The following is a 23776-nucleotide window of genomic DNA, read 5'->3' as shown; positions in this document are numbered from 1 at the left end:
ATATATCTAGTCGGGAGTGGTGCTGATTGAAAACAGATGATTTGGAGCGATTCGCGCGCCATCTGTTGGTCATTCTAAGGACTTATTGAACTACCCTCGTAGATTTATATTATCAGTTTATCCAATAACTAGGATTTTAATTAAAAACTTTGCAATTTTACGTACTTTTAGTTTAATTTGACTATTTTGATTTTCAAGTGCCTCAATTTTTAATTGCTAAGTATTCGGAACGTTGGAAATTAGAAAATGAAGAATTTTAATGGTTTATTTGCAGCTTTTCAACTTTTGTTATTTTTTTGAAATCGCTTTTAGTCTCCTTTTAAAAATATGTATAATAATTTAAATTGGGAGTAATAATATTCAAAAGCATTTGATTAAAATAGGAACAAATTTTTGTTTCAGTTATGGATTTCTGAAATTGAATAATTTTATACAGAAACTTAGTAAATAAAATAATATTAAATATAAGGAGTTGACAAATTCTTTATTGTATATGAATTTCGAAAATTCAATTTTCAATTGAAACGTCTGGGATTTAAAAAAAAATCTTGCAAAAGTCAGGGTATTTTTATAAGATACACCTTAAATATCTGTCAAGTATAATAAATTAAAAATTTTCATATTTTAGTTTGAAATTGTGTTATTCCGTTGATAAAAGATTCTATGTTCAAAATATTTCAAAAATAAGATTCTGGTATTTGAATTTTTGTAGTCAAGAAAAATGAAATATTGACCCGCAAAAATCTCTCTTTTTTGTTGGAAATTCGTTTTTGTTTTCAAATTTCATCTGTTTGGTTCAAAACGCAACTGTTCGGTTGAAAATTCAACTGTTTTACAGAAAATTCGTTTTTTGGCTTCAAAGTTGAACAATTTGGGTGGATTCTTTTTATTGACTGAAAAATCTTTATTTGAAAAATTTATTGGAAAATTCTATTTACTAGAAATTTAACTCTTTCTTTAAAAAAGCATGTATCTTGTTGAAAATTCGTCTTTTTTGTAGGAAGTTAATCTTCTTGATTTAAAATTCAACTTTATGGATTGAAAATTCAATTATTTTGTTGAAAATTTAATTACTTTTATGAAAATTCATTTCTTTGGTTTAAAATTTAACTATTTTGTTTTCAAATTAATTTTTATTTTCTCTATTTTTATTAGTTGAAAGATAACGTATATTGTTAGAATTTTATTTGTATACGTTATATTTTCTGATGAACATTTATCTTTGTAGGTTTAAAATTTAACTATTTAGTTACAAATTTAACTGTTTTTTGACACTTTAATTATATTGTTGAAATTTCAACTATTATGTTAAAAATACAATTAGTTTTCTAAAAATGTAACTGTTTGGCTGAAAATTGAACTATTTTGTTAAAAATTGTTTTTTTGTGTATTTTACTTGAAATATCATTTATTATATTTTTCATTAAGAACAGTTAAGAATTCATCTTTTTGTTGAAAATTTATATGCCTTCTAAAAAAATGGGCCTCTTCCCTTGATAATTAAACTATTTTTTGTTTATAATTAATATTTTTAATTGTAAATTTAACTTTTGTATTTTTAGTTAAAAATTAATTTATTTGTTCAAAATTTGGCAACTTAGTTGAAAATACCTTTTTGTTTGTTTAAAATTACTTTTTCTAACCGAAGATGTAACTTGACTGAAAATTGATCATTTTATTTAAAAATTCGTTCTATTGGTACAAAACTATTCTTCTGGATTTGAAATTTTTTGAGTTAAAAATGGAACTATTTCACTGAAAATTCAACTTTTTGAAAGTTTAATAATTTGGATGTGCTTATTTACCTTTCTTCACTGAAAAATCTTCTTTTTGGTTTTAAAATTCATCTCATTTGTTAGAATATTGAATTATTTGGTAAAAAATTCAATTATTAGGTTGAAAATTCAACTGTTTTGTTCAAAATTTAGTTATTTTGTTGAACTTCAACTCTTTTTTAATTCTTTCTTTTTTATTTCAAAATTCGAATATTTGGTCAAGAGTTCATCTCTGTAGGTAAAAAATTTAAATATTTGATCAAATATTGAACATTTTTTTTGAAAATTAAATTAATATATTGTCAAAGTTATTTTTGGTCAAAAATTCAACTTTTCAGGTAAAAATTCATCTTTGTAAATGGAAAATCCAACTATTGTGTAAACAAAATATCTTTTTAAATGAAAATTTAACTTTTTTGTTGGAAATTTACTTATTTGGAAGAAAATTAAACTCATTATTTAAAAACGGTTGGAAATTTCTTTTTTTTTTTGTTTGTTTAAAATTAATTTTTATAAACTGAAAATGTAACTTTTCCATTTTCAGTTGAAAATTCATCTCTTTTGTTGAAAGTTTGACTGCTTTGTTGAAAATTCCTTTTTTTCTTGTTTGTTTAAAATTACTTTTTTCAATTAAAGATGTAACTTTTTTGTAGAAAACTAATCTTCTCGGTTTGAAAGTTTTTCTTTTTAGTTAAAAGTGCAAGTTTTCCGTTAAAAATTCAACTGTTTGAATCTTCAAAAATTGGGTAGACTTTCTTTTATTTGTTCACAGAAACATTTTTGTTTATTAAAAATTCTTTTTTTTTAAATTCATCATTTTATATTTGTTGTTCTTTAATTAAAAATTAAACTATTTGTTTAAAAAATCACATATATTGTTGAAAATTCGTCTTTTTAGTTTTAAAATTCATCTCCTTTGATAGAATATTCAAGTATTTGGTTCAAAATTCAACTATTTTGTTAAAAATTCTATTTTTCGTGTAAAAATTCATCCTTGTAAATGTAAAATTCAACTATTCTGTTGAAAATATTTTTTTAAATGAAAATTTACCTTTTTTGTTGGAAATTTACTTATTTGGAAGAAAATTCAACTCTTTAGTGTAAAACGGTTGGAGATTTGTTTTTTTTTTTTTTTTGTTTAAAATGAATTTTTTTACTGAAAATGTAACTTTTTCATTTTTAGTTGAAAGTTCATCTCTTTGGTTGAAAATTCAACTGTTTGAAGGTTCAATCATTTGGATAGACTTTCTTTTCTTTCTTCACTGAAAAATGTTTGTTTATTAAAAATATATTTTTTTAAATTCTTCATTTTATTTTTGTTATTGTTTAGTTGAAAATTAAACTATTTGTTTAAAAAAATCACTTATATTGTTCAAAATTCGTCTGTTGGGTTTTAAGATTCATCTCCTTTGGTAGAATATTTAAGTATTTGTTTAAAAATTCAACATTTTTGTTCGAAGTTGAATTATTTTGTTGAAAATTCGACTATTTGAAAAATTTCATCCCTTTTCGTTGAAAATTCAACTATATTCTACAAAATTTCATTATTTAATTGAAAATGCATATGTTTTTGGTTAAAATATCATATTTTTTGTTTGGCAATTCGACCATTTGGATTAAAAACTCATCTTTTATATTAGTAAATTAATATTTCTTGCTTGAAATAAATAAATTTGTCATTTTCAAATTTCAATTTAAAATTATTGTATTCCGTTTTGAAAAAAAAATCCATGTTAAAAATATCACCAGATTCAAATTCTGCCCTTTGAATATTAATGGTCAGTGGAAAGTCAGGAAATATTGCAAAATCAGTTTCTCCGGCCATTCTGACCTACCAAATTTCTAAGCTCAAAACTCCTTTTTTTCTGTAGCATCGGTAGGAACAGGAAAACGGGGAAAACCAAAAGGCTACACAAGCATAATGGTCCAAAAACCGAAACCCTGGAGTATAAAACGAAGAAAAAAGCGAGGCAGATGGGCGAATCGCGACAAGGACAATCATGATTTAGGCGACCAGGATGACCGAATGCCATATCTATCAATGGATCTTACAAAGCATATTTCTAATAATCTTGAAGAAAGTTTAGAAACCGGAACTCCTCTCTCTGAAATAGACTGTCTGGTGAAAAAAGGGCCCCATTCCGAAAAATTTGACGATTTCAAAACTGAAGTCCCTTCCAGTAATGCATCGGACGATTCGAGATCCTCGGACTTTAATGATCGAAAAAGTAAGGACAGCAATCTTGATAGTCCAGGAAGTAGCGGTAGCAAGTCCCGGTCGAAATCTTGTAGTCAAAGTGGATCAACGACAAGAGGAATTAAAAGGGAATTGGAAAGAGAATTGGAAAGGGACAGGGATTGTGATACAAGTGTCGAGTCTGATGGATCAGACGATGATGCGGAATATGTTAGGATGCAGAAAAAACAGAGGAGGCCGAAGACGAGGAAGCTGGAGTCTAATCCCCTTTTCTGGAGTGTTGATGACGTTTTTAGGTATTTGAGGAAAACGAGTGACTGCAAGGATATTGCCTATCAAGTCAGGCAAGAGGTGAGAATTGAAAAAAAAATATATATGCTTAAAAGATTTATTCAGGGTGGTCGCTCGACCGGGAAACCGGGAATTTTACCAATTTTGAGAACAAAAAATCCTTCCAACCTTGATTTTAACCATTTTTTAAATAATTGGTTCAATTTTGATCCTTTCCAAATATGATATCGTTCAGTTTAGAATGCTCATTTCGAAAATCTTCCACTTTATACAATTTTTTATTTTAGATTTTTAATTTTTAAGCGTGTATTTCAATACAAGAATTTTAAAATTCAGTCAAAAATAAGAAGCATCAGAGAATTTCTGTGAGAAGTAACTGTTTCAAAAAAGGGCTGCAAGACAGTCACTTTTTCAAGTAAAAAGAGCGGATTAGTCACTTTTCATTCAATAAATTAAGTCGTTGGTTAAGCACTATTCATTTCAAGTCTCTACCTATTTTCGATTTATTATTGAATTCTTTGAAATATTTCAGTTGAATTTTCGACAAAAAAAAATTTCATTCATAAAAATGAATTTTCTACCAAGAAAGATGAATTTTTAATAAAGTACATGAATTTTCAACTAAAAAAGATCACAATATTCAACCCAAATGGAATAGTTGTATTTACAGTTTTGAAAAATTCATTGACAAAAAAACAATTTTTAACGAAATATATAAATTCTCAAGTATAATGCTAAATCTTCGATTTAAAAAATTTTACTTTGAACCAAATAGTTGAATTTTCGAACAAAAAGATGAATTTTAAACGATAAGGATTGATGTTATACAAAAAAGACAAATTTTTAACAAAATAAAAACCATAAAATTAACCATAAAAAAGCAAATTTTTAGAGAAAACATTTCAATTTCCAACCAAATTAATAAATTTACGACCAACAAGATTAATTTTACATCAAATATATTAACATTCTACCATAAAAGACGAATTTTCAATAAAATACATGAAGTTTCAACAAAATAGTTCAAATTTCAACAGAAATTAATTTTCAACTGTAATAATAAATATGCAATTTAAAAAATGAACTTTGAACTGAATGGTTAAATTTTCCAGAAAAAGGATGAATTTTCAAAAAAAAAAAAAATAATCATAATAATTTTCTATAAAATAGTTCAATTTTAAACAAAAAAAATTAATTTTCAACTATAATGATAAATATTGAAGATAAAAATGTACTTTGAACCGAGCAGTTGAATTATCTACTAAAAAAGATATATTTTTATCTCTGGTTAAAAATTTGTTTTTCTGTGGTTAAAAATTAATTTTTTCAATTGAATATTTGGCTTTTTTATTGAAAAAGTCGTGTTTCTTGTTCAAAATTCGATTTTTTTTGTCTATAATATTATTATTCTTGATTGAATATTGGTTGAAGATTCATACATTTTATTTGAAGATTCATTGTTTTTTTGTCAAAAAAATAACTATTTTGTTTAAAGTTCATTTTTAAGATTACGAATTTATTTTTACATGAAAATTTAACTATTCCACCGTTTTGTGGGAAGCCTATATTATTATGTTAAAAATTCAACTATTTGGATAAAAAATTACGTATTTTGATGAAGATTCATCTTTATTGGTAGTCAATTAATCTTCTTGGTTGAAAATTCCTTTTTTTGGGTGAAGGTTCAACGTTTAAGTTACAAAATTTATTTCTTTGGTTGAGAAATAATGTGTTTTGTTAAAAGTTCCTGCTTTTTGATGGAAAATTATTTGGATTTTGTTGAGGATTTCATTGATTTGTTGAAAATTCATATTATTCAGATTAATTCAACTGTTCTGTTTAAAAATTTACACTAGTTTTTGTTGGGAATATCGATTATTAAAGTTTTTGTTAAGAATTATTTTTTTAAGATTCATCTCTTTGGTTGAAAATTAAACGATTTTTGTAAAATTTAATTTTCTCCTGGTTAAAAAATTATTTTCTATTCAACTGAAATTATAAATATTCGTTGAAAAATTTTTTTAGTGAAAAAGTCATATATTTTGTTGAAAATTGGTATTTTTTAATAGAAAATTCATTTTTTGTTTGTTAAAATCTCATTTTTTATTGAATATTCATCATTCAGGTTAAACTGCTACATTTTTGGTTAAGAATTTATTTTTTGACTGAAGATTAATTTTCTTAACTTTTCTTAATATATTTTATGGAAAATTTGACTTTTGTGGTAAAATATTAATCTTCCTTGCGAACAATTCATCTTTTTAATTGAAAAATTAATTTCTTTGGTTGAAAAGTTACTTATTTTGTTGACATTTTTTTGTAAGATTGCATATTAATTTTTTTAACTGAAAATAAAACTAAAACTTTTAATGAAAATTCATATTTTTTATTTAAAAACTCATGCATTTTATTCAAAATTCGTTTTTATTATATAAAATTAATTTTCTTGTTTATAAATGAAACTAGTTAAAAATTCAATTTTTCATGATGATAACGGAGAAAATGAAAAATTGGTGAGGAAAAAGTCAGGGAATTCCGAAATTGGGATTTTTTAGTAACACTGAGGAAAATTAAACCTCTCTTTTTTTAGAAAATTAATTTTTTTGGTCAAAAACGATTCTTTTTGGTTGAAAAAAAATGTCTTTAGACGAAAATTTAATGACTTGGTTGAATCAGGGTATTTATAAAAGTCCCGAGAAATTTTTAATATATTTCAATAATTTTAAGGAATTTTTAAGATTTTAGAGGATTTTAAAACTTCTAAGGCATTTTCAGGAGCTTTTAATTTGAAGTATTTTAAGAAATTTAAAAATATTCCAAGGATTTTTTATTTATTAATTTCATTTATTTAAAGTGATTTTAAAGCTTTTGAAATATTATAGGATAAAAAATTTTCTAGAATTTCTGAAGATATGGAACGACTGAACGATGAGATTTTAAAATATTTTAAAAGATTTCACGTTATTTTAGTGCATTTTAAAGAATTTATTCATGAGAAGTGAGGTATTTTCTATCACTGGAAGTTTTTTAATCCACTTGAATTTCTATAAATTTACTCTTTTCTACTTATCTAAAATGGATTCTTTTTGTTAAAAATTTTTTTACTGAATTGATCCTGAGGATCAATTGATAACATTATTTAAGGATTTCAAATATTTTAACGTACCTTTTTTCAAAATCCTTGGCATTTTCAAGAGCTTTAAACATTGCAGAGGAGTTTAAAGAATTTAAAATTATTTTGATTATTTTAAATGATTACGACATTTTTTTATCGATTTCAGTAATTTAATGGGATTTAAAAGGATTTGAAATACTTGAGGATATTATAAAATATTTGCAGGCATTTTCAAGTGCTTTAAAAAGTTTCAAGGGCTTTTTAAAAGATATCAAACGATTCGAAATATTTTAGAAAATTTAAAAAGATTCCCAGACAATTTTGATTTATTTCAGTAGTTTTAAGGCTTTCAAAGACTCAAATATTTTAGGGCATTTTAAGGGATTTTAATATTTTAATAGATTTCAAAGAATTTTGCATCAGACATGAGTGATTTCGTAGAGTTTCAAAGATTTGAAGAGATTTGCAAATATTTTTTACACTTCATTTGTAATTGGCCCTGAATTTTTATTAATTTTTCTAATTCCTTTTCAATTCTTTTACATTTTCACTGTATTATACTCAATTCAATTAATTTTACCCTGTTTTGAATGGTTTTCAATTCACTTGATTTGCTTTTTATATTCAGGTTAATTTTTTACACATTTAATCTAGATCTTCTCGTTTTTTAAAATTTCTCTAAATCTACTCAAAATTTATTGTAATCAATCAATTTTTTCCGATTTTCAAAATTGTTCGAATTCATTTGAATTCTTTTAAATTAGAAGCGTTTAAAATCAAAGATTTTTGATAAACACATTTTTAATTTATCAGCTCTGAATATAAATCAATTAATGATTTTTTTATTTGAATTGTATCTTAAGATTTAAAAGTAAATAATTATTTATTGTAGAAGACGATTCGAAATTAGTTCACAATTTTTAAATGTCGAGATATTAACGTTAAAAATTAAACTGTTTTAATTGGAAAGTCTTATTTGTTAAAAAAATGTGAACGCCCTATTGAAACTTTATAAACTATTTTTAATTTAAATATATCTTCAAAATAATATATTTGTGATTAAAGACTTTTATTGAATTTCAAATATTATTTCAGTCTGAACTATGGTATTCCATTTTTAAACAATGTAATTTGAAAATTTTCGATTAAGAAAAACTGCAGTTACTTAATATTTAGAAATTTCTGACTGTTCATTTAAAATCAGTAATTATAAATTAAATATTGTTCTATTGTTCTATTTGAACCAATTTAATTTGTAAGTCAAATTGTTGATGGCCTAATTTAAAATCAAATATAGACCTTGGCAGATTTCGAACCAAAAATTTAGAAGCTTTTCAAGAATTCTCACAAACTTCAGAAGAATAAAAAACATTTCCTAGGAAAATTTAAAATGATTTTTATTTTAATAAACTAATTTTAAGATAATATTTAAAAAGATTTATAACTATTTACGAAATTTTCAAAAATGAATGTAGAAGATTAAAATTTTTTTTTTAATTTGGCAGGATTAAAAAAAACTAATTTGAAAAAGTATAAAACAGCCTGTAGATGTTTCAAGATTTTTAAATAAAAATTCGAAGCCTTTTAAGGATTTTAAAACTATTTCAAATAAAAATAATTTGACTTTTAATTTGAAGAGGGAACTTCCAATTTCTTGCAAATTTATAGTTGAAACTGGTATTTTTTTAAAAGAATGATAAATTTCTTGGAAATGGGAATTTAAAAATCTAAATAAATTTTTAATAGGAACAGGGAACTTTTTATGTAGAATGAATTGTAAAAAAAGTTCAAATTCTTATTTGAAATGGAGAATTTCCGAAAATAATAAAAATTCTTGATTTGAACAGGGATTTTTTCAAAAGAATTTTATTTCTGAGTGGAAATAAAGAATTATAATTCTGAATTTGAACAGAGAATTTTCAATTTTTAACCAAGTCTAATCTGGAATTGGAATTTATCCAGGAGAATAAAAATTCTCAACGGAACATTGAATTTTTCAAACAAAATTATTATTCTCTGTTGAACCGAGATATTTTCAAAAAAATTTAAATTATGAATTGAAACAGGGAATTTTACAAAAAAAACTAATTCTTACAATTGGTTGAAATGGAGAATTTTCGAAAAGAATTAAAATTATTGATTTAAACAGCGCTCAAATTATTGAGCATTTGAATAAAAAATTGTTGAATGAAATTGTATTCGAGTATATTGTTGAAAAGTCATCTTTTTATCAAAAATCCAACTACTTTGTTGAAAATTCGTTTTTTTTTGTTTTTTTTTTTGGTAGAAGTTTCTTCTTTTTTATTGAAAATTAAACAACTTTGATGAAATTTCGTTTCATATTTGGCTGAAAATGAATTTTTTAAAACATATTTAATCTCTTCCAGTTTTGATAAAAAATTTATCTTTTTTATTTGAAAGTTCAACTTTTTGGTTGAAAATTCCTGTCTTTTGTTGAAAATTCGTCCTTCTTGGTTAAAAATGTATCTTTCTTTTCCTTCTTGGTCGATTATTTAACGTAAAATTGAACTAATTTATAAAACAAAAAATTTATTAGGAATTCATAATTACAGTTAAAGGCTTAATTATTTGCTTCATTATTTTTTATGTTAAAAATTATACTCTTATAAAAAATGAATCTTTTTGTCTTGAAAATTCGTTTTTTTTTGTACAAATTCATTTTTTTCATGAGTGTTCATCTGAAAATTTAACTGTTCTATCTCAACTATTTGGTAGAAAATTGATGTATTTTACTAAAAAGTCGTCTTTTTGGGCAGAAAATTTTTGTTGTTTGTCAAAATTTCAACTTTTTGATTAAGAATTTAACTATCTTGTTTAAAATTCATCTTTTCTGATTTAAAAGTCCTGTTTTTCTCTAAAACATTCGACTTTTTTACTTAAAAACTTGACTCTTTTGTTGAAAATTCATATTTCGTGGTAGACAGGTCATCTTCCTTGATTGAAAACGAACTTTTTTTTATAAAAATCCAACTGTCTTCTAAAAAGTTTATTTATTTTTCTTGAAAATTGAATTATATAAATTTTAGACTTTTTTGTTTTAAAATTGGACCATTTAATTAAAACTGCATGTTTGCATGTTGAAAATTAAACTATTTGGTTAGAAGTTAAACTATTTTGTAAAAAATGTAATTTTTTTTGAAAAACCGAACTACTATTTTGTTAAGGTCGCCATTTTTTTCGAAAATTTTAATATTTTGTTAAAAATTCAGCCTTTTGGATTGAAAAATCATCCTTCTTGGTTGAAAACTTATCGTTCTTGGTTTAAAACCTATCTTTCTTGGTTTAAAAGAAACTTTTTTGTTAAAAATTTAACCGTCTTCCAAAAAAATCATCTTTTTGGCTTCAAAATTGCATTTTTTGTTTAAATTTTAAACTATTTTTTGTAAAACTCCTCTCTTTTAGTCGAAAGTTTGTCTGTTTTGTTGTTAATGTTACGATTTGCACAAAAACGAATTTTTTTGTTGAAAATTCGTTTTTTTTGTGTTAAAAATTCTTCTACTTGAGTAGAATATCCTTTTTGGTTGAAAATCCTATTTGGAAATAAATTATTTTGTAAAAAGCTTAATTTGTTTTTAATGAAATTTAACTTTTTCATTGTTAGTTAAAGGTGTATATTTATTAATTGAAAATTTGTCTGGTAGAAAATTATTCTTCTTGGGTAAAAAGTCGTTGTCTTGGCTTTAAAATTAATCTCTTTTGTTAGAATATTAAAGTATTTGGTTAGAAATGAAAATATTTTGTTGAAAATTTAATTATTTTATTTTAAATTCATCTTTCTTGTTTAAAATAAAGACATTGCTGAAAATTCAACTGTTCTACCAAATTCGCCATGTTGGCTCTAAATTTGTCTTTTTTGCTTGAAAATTAATTTTTCTCGGGTGAAAATTCAATTAATTTGTTGGAAATTAAATTAGTTTGTAAAAAGTTGAATTTATCTCACTAAAATTTAATTTTTCCATTTTTATTCAAAGGCGCATATTTTATGGTTAAAAATTCCTCCTTTTTTGGTAGAAAATTCTTCTTCTTGATTAAAAATTAGTCTTTTTGGTTTTAAAATTAATCTCTTTTGGCAGATTATACAAGTATTTGGTCAAAAATGAAACTATTTTGACGAAACATTAATTATTTTGTTGAAAATGTTACTTTTTGTTTTTTTTTTCCATCTGAAAATTCAAAACTTCAGCTTGAAAATGTAACTGGCTTCTAAAAAATGGACCTTTTATCCTTGAAAATTTTACTATTTTCGTGAAAATTTTTTTGTTAATTTAAAATTAATTTTTTGAACTGAAAATGTAACTTTTCCGTTTTTGAATTGAAAATGTTTCTTTTTAGCTGAAAATTCTTTTTTTTTGTTAAAAATTTAACTATTTGGTTCAGTTAGTTCAAAATTCATGTATATTGTTACAAATTTGTTTTCTTGGTAAAAAATCATTCTTATCGGTTAAAAATTCGTTTTTTTTTTGTTTTAAAATAAATCTCTTTTATTTTGTTGAAATTCCTACTCTCTGTTTGAAAATTCATCTATTTTGTTGAAAATTTAATTTTTTAATTGAAATATCAACTATTACATTTTTCGTTAAGAATTCATATTTTTACTGAAAATACCATTCTTCACGCAAATTGAACTATTTGGTTGGAGTTCGTTTTCTTTTATTCAAAATTAATCGTATTAACTAAAAATGCAACTTTCCATTTTTTATTACAAATTTTTCCTTTTTACCTAAAAATTCCTTCTTTTGGTAGAAAAATTTCTTAGCTTGAAATTTCATCTTTTTTGTTAAAAATGTAACTATATGCATAAAAACTTAATTGTTTTTAAAAATTTTTCTTAATTTGTTGCAAATTTAACTATTTTGTTAAAAATTTAACTTTTCGGGTTGAAAATTTCTCTTTATAAATAACTTTTTTTCGAAAATTTTGATTATTTTGATGGAGATTCAACTCCTTGACTTAAAATTTAATAATTTTGTTGAACATTCATCTGTCTTCTACAAAAATCATCTTTTTCGCATAAAAATTTGTCTTTTTAGATTGATTGAGAATTATTTTTCTTGGTTGAAAATTCATCATTTTTATTTAAAAATAATCTCTTTGCGTAGACTATTCAAGTATTTGGTTAAAAATTAAACTATTTTATTGAAAATTAAATTATTTGGTTGAAAATTTAATTAATTTGTTGAAAATTGTATCCTTTGTTTTTGTTCTCTTTTTTATAATGGAAATATTAAGTATTGTATTTTTCGTTAAGAATTCTCCTTTTTACTAATAATTGAACTATTCAGGTTGAAAATCTGTCTTCCAAAAAATTGTCTTTTAAGCTTTACAAATTAACTCTTTGGTTGAAAATTAGTTTTGTTTTTATTTTTAATTAATTTTTCAAACTTATAATGTAACTTTTCCATTCTTGAATGAAATCTTTTCCTTTCTAGCTAAGACTTCCTTTTTTGTTAGAAAATTTCTTGGTTCGAAATTTCATCTTTTTGGTGAAAAATTCAACTGTTTTCTGACATTTTAATTATTTTGTTACAAATTTAACTATTTCGTTGAAAAATTAAATTTTTTCGGGTTGAAAATTTATATCTGTAGATGGAAAAATTCAACTTTTTGTTTTCAATCTTTGGTTAAAAATTTAAATAATTAATTGAAAATTTAACTGTCTTCCACAAAAATTAAAATAAATGTTTGTTTTTTGTCGCAAATATGAAAATGCTACTTTTAGTTGATCGGGAAAATTGAAAAACTTAGCCGGGAAATGATTTTTTTTCTCGTTTTCTCATTTTCTATTTTCTGTTTTAACTTTCAGGAGATTGACGGTTTGGCTTTTTTGCTTCTGAATCTTCCTTCACTAACTGAGCACATGAAATTGCGGAAAAGTGCTGCAATGAAACTTTGCCGTCACGTAGAACAGGTGAAGGTGACGTTTTTTCTCCGCCACATCAACGAAGTCGAACCGGAAGAGTATCAAATTTTGTAAATTTTGTTATTTTTCGTTCCCTTATTTCCACAATAGTACAATAGTATTTAAAGTAATTCAAATAGTCAAATTAAAATTGATCAATTGAAATTTCAATCCTGCATTTCCAAGGATTCGAGACATAATAGTTACCTTCGAGACATTATACAAATATGTATTATATTTTAATTTTGAAAGAACCTGAACGAATAATCGATTTCCAAGATATTTAAGACGTTCTTGCTTCTTGATAATCGTGTAAAAATAGGTAGCTAATTATTCTGGTCGATTTGTAATTTGAAGAAAATTACCTGAAATGAAACAATGTGATTTGCGAATGCAATTTTTTCCGAAACTTGTATTATAATAAGATTAATTTTATGAAATAGACGAGAGAAGATGGAAAAAATGGCTCTTCTTTTTATCCTTAAATATTTAATATTTGTTTTTTAATTATTTATTTTACTACTTCATAAATTGGAACTTTTAACAATTTTGTTGAAAATTAGTTTGCATTTTTTTATAATAAATTTCTTATCATTTTCTCGCGACTATATGAAATTTATTACATGAAAACATTATTTAGAAAAGAATTATAGCAGACTTGCACTCCATGCCCTCTTTTCAAAAAACTTGCCCTTTTTCTTATTTTTTCGCTTAAATTCAAACTGAATTAATAGAAACCAATAAGAAAATCCACCTGCTATTGGTTGAAAGTTAATTGTTTTAAAAAATTGATTAAAAATCTGTATTTTTGGCTTGAAAATTCAACTAATTCTTTATTAATTAACTAATTAACTAATTAATTACATTGTAAAAAGTTTAATTGTTTAAATTTAAATTTAACTTTTCCATTTTTAGTTAAAAGTGCATTTTTTTAGTTTTCAGTTGCAAACTATGTATATTGTTGAAAATTCATCCTTTTGGTTTTAAAATTAATCTCTTTTGTAGAATATTTAAGTATTTGGTTAAAAACTAAACTATTTTGTTGAAAATCCAATTATTTGGTTGAAATTCCTACTCTCTGTTTCTAAATTCAGCTATTTGGTAAACATTTAATTATGTTTTTGAAAGCTTTACTCTTATCGGCTATGCAATTTAACTATTTGGTTAAAAATTAGTTTTTTAGTTGTTTTTTTATCAAAAATTAATTTTTTTTTAAACTAAAAATGCAACTTTTCCATTTTTGAATAAAATTTTTTACTTTTGTAGCTAAAAATGTATTTTTTTAAATACAAAATTTCTTGATTTGAAAATTCATTTTTTTGTTGTTAAAAATTTAACTATTTGCATAAAAATTCAACCGTTTATTGACATTTCTAGAATTTTGTTGCGAATTTGACTATTTCGTTAAAAATTAAACTTTTCGGGTTTAAAATTTAAATATTTATTAAAATTCATCATCAAAATGTATTTCTTAGGTTAAAAATTGGACTAATTTTTAAACATTTATCTTTTCATATTGATAACTCGTCCTTTAGGACTGAAAATTCGTCTTTTTTCTCTTGGTTGAAATTTTTTTTTTACTTATATTTATATTTTACATTTTTAATTAAAAATGCAGTTATTTATTTAGAGATCCCTTTATATTGTTGAAATTTTTTTTGGCAGAAATTTAATTTTCTTGATCGACAATTCATATCTTTTTGGTGGAATATTCATGCATTTGATTTAAAAATAGACTATTTTGATGATTTTTAAAATTTTTTTGTGAAAAAACTTAATCCTTTAGTTAAAAATGAACTATTTTTCTTTTCTGTTTGAAAATTCGACTTTTTTGTTAACAATTAATTTTTCTAAATTGAAAATGTGACTTTTTCATTTTTGATCGAAAATTGATTCTTTTTAGGTAAAAAATCGTTTTTTAGTAGACATCGAATCTTTTATGTTTTAAATTTTCCTTTTTTGTCGTATAAAATTCTTCATTTTAGTTGAAAATTCATCTCTGATTGATAATTCCGTTTTGTCGATTTTTTTTTTACTGAAAATTTATCTTTTCCATTGTTAATTGAAAATTTAACGGTTTTTTAAAAATTAACAGGTTTGGTAAAAAATCAAGTTTTTGGGTTGAAAATTCATCTTTTCAGATTAAAAATTCAACTACTTGGCTAGAAATTCAAATTTTTTGTCAAAAATGTACTTATTTGGAAGAAAATTCAACTCGTTAGTTTAAATTTTGAACTATATTGGTTAAAATTCGTTTTTTTTTTGTTTTTGATTGAAATATCAACTATTACATTTTTCATTAACAATTAATCTTTTTATTGAAAAATCAAATTTTCGGGTTGAAAATTTAACTTTCTTATGAAAAATACCTCATTCCGGCATGGAAAATTTAACTGTTTTGGTGAAAATGAATCTTTTTGGTTAGAGCATCGTTTTCTTGGCAGACATATAATTTTCTTAGTTTAAGATGTTTTCTTTTTTAGTGAAAAAATTAACTTTTCAATTTAAAAACACCTTTCTTGTTGAAAATTCATATTTTCGGGATGAAAATTCGACTGTTCCAAAGAAAATTCGTTGGATGGAGTTTTTGTTTCTTTACAAAAGAATGAATATTTTTAAACAATAATTGATCTTTTTTGTTGGAAAATGCAAAATTTCACTTGAAAATTCATCTCTTTGGTTGAAAATTTGACTATCTTGTTGAAAATTCCTTTTTGTTTAAATTAATTTTTTTTTACTGAAATTCAACTTTTAGGTTTTTTGTTTAAATTAATATTTTTAGTTGAAAATTCAGTTATTTGTTTCAAGATTCCTTTATATTGTTGAAAATTTCTCTTTTTTTATAGAAAGTTAATTTTCTTCATTTATTTAGTTAAAAAATCAACTATTTTGTTGAAAATTTAATTATATTATTGAAAACTGAATCCTTTGGTTAAAAATCGAATTTAAAAATTTTTAAATTGAATTTCTGATATTTTTCTGACATTTTTCAATTTCTGATATTTAAGATTTAATCTTCGCTCTTTAATTATTTATGAAACTGATTCCGAAATTGAAACTTGATATTGATGGTTTGCATAAAGCAGACGAGAATAGGATTCGTTTCGAATGCTCTCAGTAGTCTAAATTTGCAGGAATTTCTGAGCTAAATTCTTCAAGTTTCCTGATTGTTTGCCAAAAGCTTAACGTAACTCATTTTGTTCAATTAGAATGTAATTATTTGATTTAAGAAATTATCGCGTTTGAAAATTCGATAAAGTATTTGCATATATTATTTTAATACTGAATTAAAATTTGTATAAAGATAAAATGTTCCTTAAAAACAATAAAATGACGACATAGAAAGAAACCAAAATGGAAATAAAGTACTCAAAACTAGCTCTATACAAATAATTCTTTCAGGATTAAGCACCACAAAGCTTTCTATTTAAAACGTTGAAATTTTTGAACGTTTAAATTATACAAAAAAATTCTTATATTTCAATCACTTTGAATTTTCGTATCAATCTTCAACGCTTCAAATTAAAAATTATTCAACTTTTAAGACTGTAACCAATTCAGTGCCATTGGTAAATTCACTTTTTCTATAAATTTGTATGATTGTATAACTTTTTTATGGTTTTTGACAATTTAATTTTGCATTCTCCAATTTTTCATACTTTTATTTTAAATTATTCTGTTTTGAAAATTTTAGAATTAAATTTGTTCCTTTTTTATTGCTAAATATTTGCAATTACTCACTTTTTAACATTTTCAATTTAAATTATTCTACTATAAGGGCTACAAATTAAGAAAAAGGTAAAATCTTGAAGAATTTAATAGAAAATTATTCAATTTCAAACGCCGTATGTCTGTTACTGTTGTATAATATGAACTTCACTAAATTTATAAAGTTTTAACGTAAAATTATTTAATTTTGAAACTTTTCGATTTAAAATTGAACAAATATTTGAAGTCTTAATTTCCTATCCGAAATTTCCAGCTTGAAAGTGTAGAATATTTCAATCTTGATTGTAAATCCGTCAAATTTTTATTGGCAGAAATTTAAAATGATTTAATTTTAATTTCAATAATTATAATTTTTAATGTCTCTTGATTGAGATTGTTGAATTTTTTTTAAAGTTTTCGACTTTGGATATATTCAATTTTTGAAATTATGCAATTCAAAATAAATTTTTTTTGATTGAATGACTTCAAACTAAACATTTTGCAATTTATTTTGACTTTGAATTTGATATTTTAAAAGATTTTTTGGAACCGTAAAATTTGATTTAAAATAAAAATGATTTAAATGTTAAGACTTTTGTTTTGAATCTGTACAATTTTGAAAGATTAATTGAAACTGAAAATAAAAAACTTTGAATATTTAAATTTAAAAAAAAAATTCATTTTGTTTAGAAATTGTTATTTTTTGTTTGTTAAATATTAATTTTTTCAAACTTAACATTTACCTAATTTATTTTGGGTGAAAATTTTATGTTTCTCATTAGAAAATTCATATATTTCTTTTAAATTCTTGCTGTTTAAAATTTTGTTTGGTTTTTCTTACACACTTAAATACCTATATTATACCGACCGCACTTTTTCAGTTCACTGAATATTTTGTTTGAATTCAAGAACTTTTTTTCTAAATAAAATATCGGACTGAAACTTAGAAAATATATCAGAAGACTAAGTACGGTTATGTACTTCATTCGAGTAGGAATTTTGATAAAAATGATTTTGAAATGAATAAAAAATTGGAACTATTTCGGGCATAATTTTGAAATTTGTTGAACCTAAGAACCTTTTGTATATATAAAATATCTGCGAGATGTAAAAAAAACGTACATAAACATTATTTAATGTCGGCTCTTGTATTTCTCGAAGTTTGAGGGCGATATTTTACATATTAAAAAAATCTTAGGTTCAAAAAATGTCAAGGTACAAAGAAAATATGTCAAAAAATGGTCCCAGTTTTTATTTTTGTGAAAATAATTTTTAGCGAAATTCTTACTCAAATGAACTTCATAAACGTAGTTATGGTATTCTGATACATTTTCCAAAGTTTCAGTCCGATATTTTATTTACAAATAAAGTTCTTAGGTTCAAAAAAATATTTAGTGAACTGAAAAAGTGAGGTCGGTAATATAGGTAGTACTTCTTATTTAGGATCCCAAATTTTTAACTATAGGCGCTTCGTGTGAAAATTGAATTCAAAATAACTAAAATAAGTTATGAAATGAAAAGTGTCGGTAAGGTAGGAATCTGGTCACGTGGCCCACTCGTAACATGGCCTTAAGGGCATGTGACACAGCTAAATACCTATATTACCGACCTCACTTTTTCAGTCGAATGTTTTTTTGAGTCTAAGAACTTTTTTTGTAAATAAAATATCGAGCTGAAACTGTGGAAGATGTATTAGAGTACAATAAAGTACGTTTAGGTACTGCATTTTGGTAGGAACTTCACTGAAAATTATTTCATCTTTTTTCTGAACCTCGACATTTTTTGAACGTTCGAACTTTTTTTATACATAAAATATGGGTCTCAAACTTTGAGAAATGCAAGAGCCGAAAGAAAACTACGTTAAAGTACAAAGCTTAATATTAATAGATGTAAAAAAAATATTTCAACAATCAATGCCAACGGCATCAGCCGGTAACGTTGTACACGAAAATACGAACTTTCTAGAGCCTCGTCTAGTGGCCGCCAGGTTTCGTATTTTCCTGTACAACGTTACCGGCTCATGCCGTTAAAATTGATTGTTGAAATATATTTTTTTACATCTTTTATTATTAAGCTTTGTACTTAAACGTAGTTTTCTGTCGGCTCTTGCATTTGTCAAAGTTTGAGACCGATATTTTATGTATAAAAAAAGTTCGAACGTTCAAAAAATGTTGAGGTTCAGAAAAAAGATGAAATAATTTTCAGTGAAGTTCCTAACAAAATGCAGTACCTAAACGTACTTTATTGTACTCTAATACACTTCCCAAAGTTTCAGCTCGATATTTTATTTACAAAAAAAGTTCTTAGGTTCAAAAAAACATTCAGTGAACCGAAAAAGTGTGGTCGGTAATATAGGTATTTAGCTGTGTCACATGCCCTTAAGGGCGTGTGATTACGCGCCCTTAAATACCTATATTACCGAACTCACTTTATCAGACCAGTGAATATTTTTTTAATCCAAAGAACTTTTTTTGTAAATAAAATATCGAGCTGAAACTTTGGAGAATGTATTAGAGTACAATAAAGTACGTTTAGGTACTTCATTTGGATAGGAACTTCACTGAAAATTATTTCTGACTAAATTTAAACTGGGAGCGTCTTACTTAGTATCCCAAATTTTTAACTGGATGTGGCGCTTTGTGTCACAATTAGTGAAAATAAGTTAGGAAATAAAAAAAGTGTCAGTAAGGTAGGAATTTGGTCACGTGACATGGTCACATTGGTCTTAAAAATTTAACTTCCATTTTTTTATTTTAAATTTATATTTTTTAAAGTAAAAAATCAACTATTTGCTTCTGGATTCATATATTTTTTTAAATCGAAAATTCTATTTTGGTGAATAAAATAATCTTTGTACTTGAAATATCATCCTTCAGTTGAAAATTCGTTTTCTTGTGATTGAAATTTATATTTGTTCTTGAAAATTCATGTCTTTTGTTTAAAATTAAACTACAGTGAAACTCTTCAATAGCCCTCCCTTCTATAGCCCTTCCGAGAATTGATGCCGCACCGCAGGTAGGTGTAACAGGAGCTTCGCGGGTTGCGCGGGATCTGCGGTTGTAGCTCACACGAGCACTCAGGCGGGGACAAACAAAAGCAGAGCGGGCTATATTGAGTTATTTCCCACCCACCATCAGCCCACAAATCGGCGCTATAGAAGAGTTTGACTGTATTTGGTAGAAAATTTATTGTTTTTTTTCTGCCTAAAATTAATTTGTTCAACTGTTAATTTAAAACTCCTATTTTTTTAAATTATCTTTTTAGTTGAAAATCATCACTTTTGTTGAAGATTGTTTTTTGTTTTTGTTAAAACGTTCATTGTTTAAAATGTAAATTTAACTAAAAATTTTAGTTTTAGTGAAAATGTGATGCTTTTAGTTGAAAATTCATGTATTTTGTTGAAAAATTGTTTTTTTAATGATCAAAATTAAAATTTTGTTGGATTATTTCAATAGTTAAAAATGTTTATAGGGCAAAAATATAATTTAACATTTGTTAGTATTTAAGTGATATATTTCACGTCATGTATTCTGGGAGGTCTAGTAGAGAGATCTCTAGAGCTATGAATCATTTGTATATAATATAACCGATAACCATGGATGAAAATGTGTATGGTATGTGCATGTGGAATATGTGGTTTTGACACGTTCAGTTTTTAGTCTAGATTCGCTTCTTGAAGAGTAAAGACTTACCTTCCAAGTGCCTTGAATAAAAGTTGATTGTTTAATGTTAGTTATAGTTTTGTTTTTACATAACCATTTATCCAATAGGTTATGGGCCCAGTTACAAATTTATATTAGTTGTTTATTGTGTGTGTGTGTGTGTGTGTGTGTGTGTGTGTGAAAATTAAATGTGAGAAAACTAAAAGAAAACTTCGTTTTTTAGTGAAGTGCTTAGTGCAAGTGACAATGGAGAACATGAAAGCGAGAAGAAACATTAAAGCTTTCGAAGGTGATAGATATAGTGCGTGGAAATTAAGAATTAGAGCTTGTTTAACGGAACTTGACGTAATTAAAGTCATTGATAACGAAATCCCAACTACAGTGACCGATGAGTGGAAGAAAGCAGAAAGAACCGCAAAGAATGTGATTGTGGAATATTTAACAGATTCATTCCTTGGTTTTGCAAAAACAGACATTACTGCAAAAGAAATTCTACACAATTTAGAATTCATTTATGAAAGGAAAAGCCTTGCTACACAATTGGCATTACGAAAAAGATTGCTGGGATTAAAGCTACAAGGCGATACACCTTTGATCAAACATTTTACCATCTTTGATGATTTGATCAATGACTTATTATCAGCAGGAGCCAAACTAGAAGAGACTGACAAAGTGTCACATTTATTACTGACGCTTCCTACAGCATTTGATAGAGTCATAACAGCGATTGAAACATTATCTGAAGACAATCTAACTTTAGCTTTTGTTAAAACAAGACTTTTGGACCATGAAATTAAACTAAGACACGAAAGTAGTGATACTAGTTCAAAAGTGCTTCACGCAGACAAAATTGATGACTCTACGAACAAAAGGAACAATTTTGAATTCAAGAAATCATGGAACAATGATCATCACCAAGGAAAAGGAAAATTTAATAAAAATAAACAAGCGAATAATGTCAAATGTCATCATTGTGACAGGAAAGGGCATATTAAGAAAAATTGCTTCCATTGCAAAGGCAATTACAGTACCAAAATGAGAGAAATAGGGTAGTTCACACTGTGCAAATGAATGAACAATCAACATCTAACGACGTGAACTCTGGATTTGCATTCATGGCTGGAGATTTTGACATTGTTGAAGAGGGAAACAAAATTACATTTCTTTTTGATTCAGGAGCGTCGGACCATCTTATAAACAGGGAAGACCTGACTGGAAATTTCATTGAATTGCAGCCTCCATTGAAAATTTCAGTAGCTAAGAATGGATCTTTTATAACAGCTACTAAAAAGGGTAAACTCAATGTCATCAGCAACATGGGCATCAATGGAGTCCTAGAAGATGTTTACTACTGTTCGGAAGTCCCGTATAATTTACTTTCTGTTAAGAAAATGCAGCAATCAGGAATGACAATTACGTCCGATCAACACGGAGTTTAAATTCACAAAGGTAGTAAGGTCATGATAAAAGGTAAGCCTTTGGGTAATTTAACTGGTATCGACTTCATAGTGAATTTGGAAAAAGGTAATGCTGATATTCAAGCATATAATGTGAAATCTAATGATTATAAATTGTGGCATCAACGTTTGGGATACATGGGAAAATCTAAATTCATAGAATTGAAGAATAAACAAATGTTTCTTGATATTGGACAAATTTATAAAGTAATACCTGATGATAATTTGTGTGAAGCCTGTATAAACGGTAAACTAGCACGATTACCATCTGAAAAGGCTAAAGATAAAAATCATATTAAACTTCCCTTATTTATTGCTCATTCAGATTTTGTGGTCCAATTACTCCTCCAACGATTGAAAATAAACATTATCTTGTATGTTTCATTGATGAGCACACTCATTATTGTGTCACCTATTTAATCACTTACAAATCTGACGTATTTTCTGTGTTTAAAGATTATATTGCCAAAAGTGAGACCCATTTCAATTTAAAGATTGTTATTTTGTACATCGATAATGGTAGGGAATATTTGTCTAATGAGATGAGAGGCTTCTGTGTGGAAAAAGGTATCAGTCATCATTTGACAGTTCCACGAACCCCTCAATTAAATGGTGTTTCAGAACGCATGATTAGAACGATAACTGAAAAAGCTCGTGCAATGATTTCAGATGTTAATTTAGAAAAACATTTCTGGGGTGAAGCAGTTCTTACTGTTGCATATTTGATTAATTTAACTCCAACTAAAGCTTTAAAAGTAGATCAAACACCATTTGAAATGTGGCACGGTAAAAAGCCTCAATTGAAATATTTGAGAGTTTTCGGTTCTACTGTTTATATTCACAATAAAACTAGAAGAACAAATTTTGACGATAAGTCTTTAAAGGGTATTCTAGTAGGGTATGAACCGATTGGATGCAAAGTTTGGGATGTGGAAACTGAAAAATTCATGGTAGCTAGGGATGTCATTGTTGATGAGACGAATTTCTTGAAATCCAGACCGATAGGAAAGCCTGAAGGTGTTAATTCTGGAAACTCCTATGATAAAACTGATAATTATGACAAGGTGTCAAAATCAGTAGTAGAGTCTCATAAATCTGATAGTGATAAATCAGATACATTTAAAACAATGGTAGATGAAAGTCCATGCAAAAATGCTAAAATGGATTGCGAATATAATAAATTTGTAACCGAAACAGATTAACACACAGAGCCTCTATCTCAAGAAAGACAAAGTAAAATACAATTATCCTCAGAGCAGAGAAAGAGTGATAGACTTAAAAGTAAACCTCCTATTTCTTATAATCAAGATGATTTTCTAGATGATTATCTCATGTGTGCTCAGTCAGTTGTATGCCAAATTCCTATTTCATATCACGAAATTCAAAATAGGGATGATAGAGTTCAATGGGAACAAGTCATGAAAGATGAAATTAATTCTCTTTTAATAAATAAAACCTGGTCATTGGTAACTAAGCCTGAAAACAAAAATATTGTAGATTGTAGATGGATATTTGCTATTAAAAATGATGAATTTGGAAATCCATCAAAATACGAGGGTAGTTCAATAAGTCCTTAGAATGACCAACATATGGCGCGCGAATCGCTCCAAATCATCTGGTTTCAGTCAGCACCACTCCCGACTAGATATAT

The 23776-nt window shown here is 25.6% G+C and overlaps 1 protein-coding gene across 2 annotated transcripts in view; it reads left to right on the top strand.

Moving 5' to 3' along the window:
• The window catches only part of LOC117172662 (scm-like with four MBT domains protein 1), a 44143-nt gene extending 30448 nt beyond the window's left edge, over positions 1 to 13695 (top strand). For both annotated transcript variants that reach the window (XM_033360788.1, XM_033360789.1), the window contains exons 8-9: positions 3647 to 4323; positions 13203 to 13695. In XM_033360788.1, coding sequence (XP_033216679.1) covers positions 3647 to 4323; positions 13203 to 13373 — 848 coding nt within the window. In that variant the 3' untranslated portion in view covers positions 13374 to 13695. The remainder of the gene's footprint in view (positions 1 to 3646; positions 4324 to 13202) is intronic.
• The last annotated feature ends 10081 nt before the right edge of the window (positions 13696 to 23776 follow it).

This window comes from Belonocnema kinseyi, chromosome 5 (genome assembly GCF_010883055.1).
Source record: "Belonocnema kinseyi isolate 2016_QV_RU_SX_M_011 chromosome 5, B_treatae_v1, whole genome shotgun sequence".
In the NCBI taxonomy this organism is placed as follows: Eukaryota; Metazoa; Arthropoda; class Insecta; order Hymenoptera; family Cynipidae; genus Belonocnema; species Belonocnema kinseyi.
This window is presented reverse-complemented; position numbering and strand designations above follow the sequence as displayed.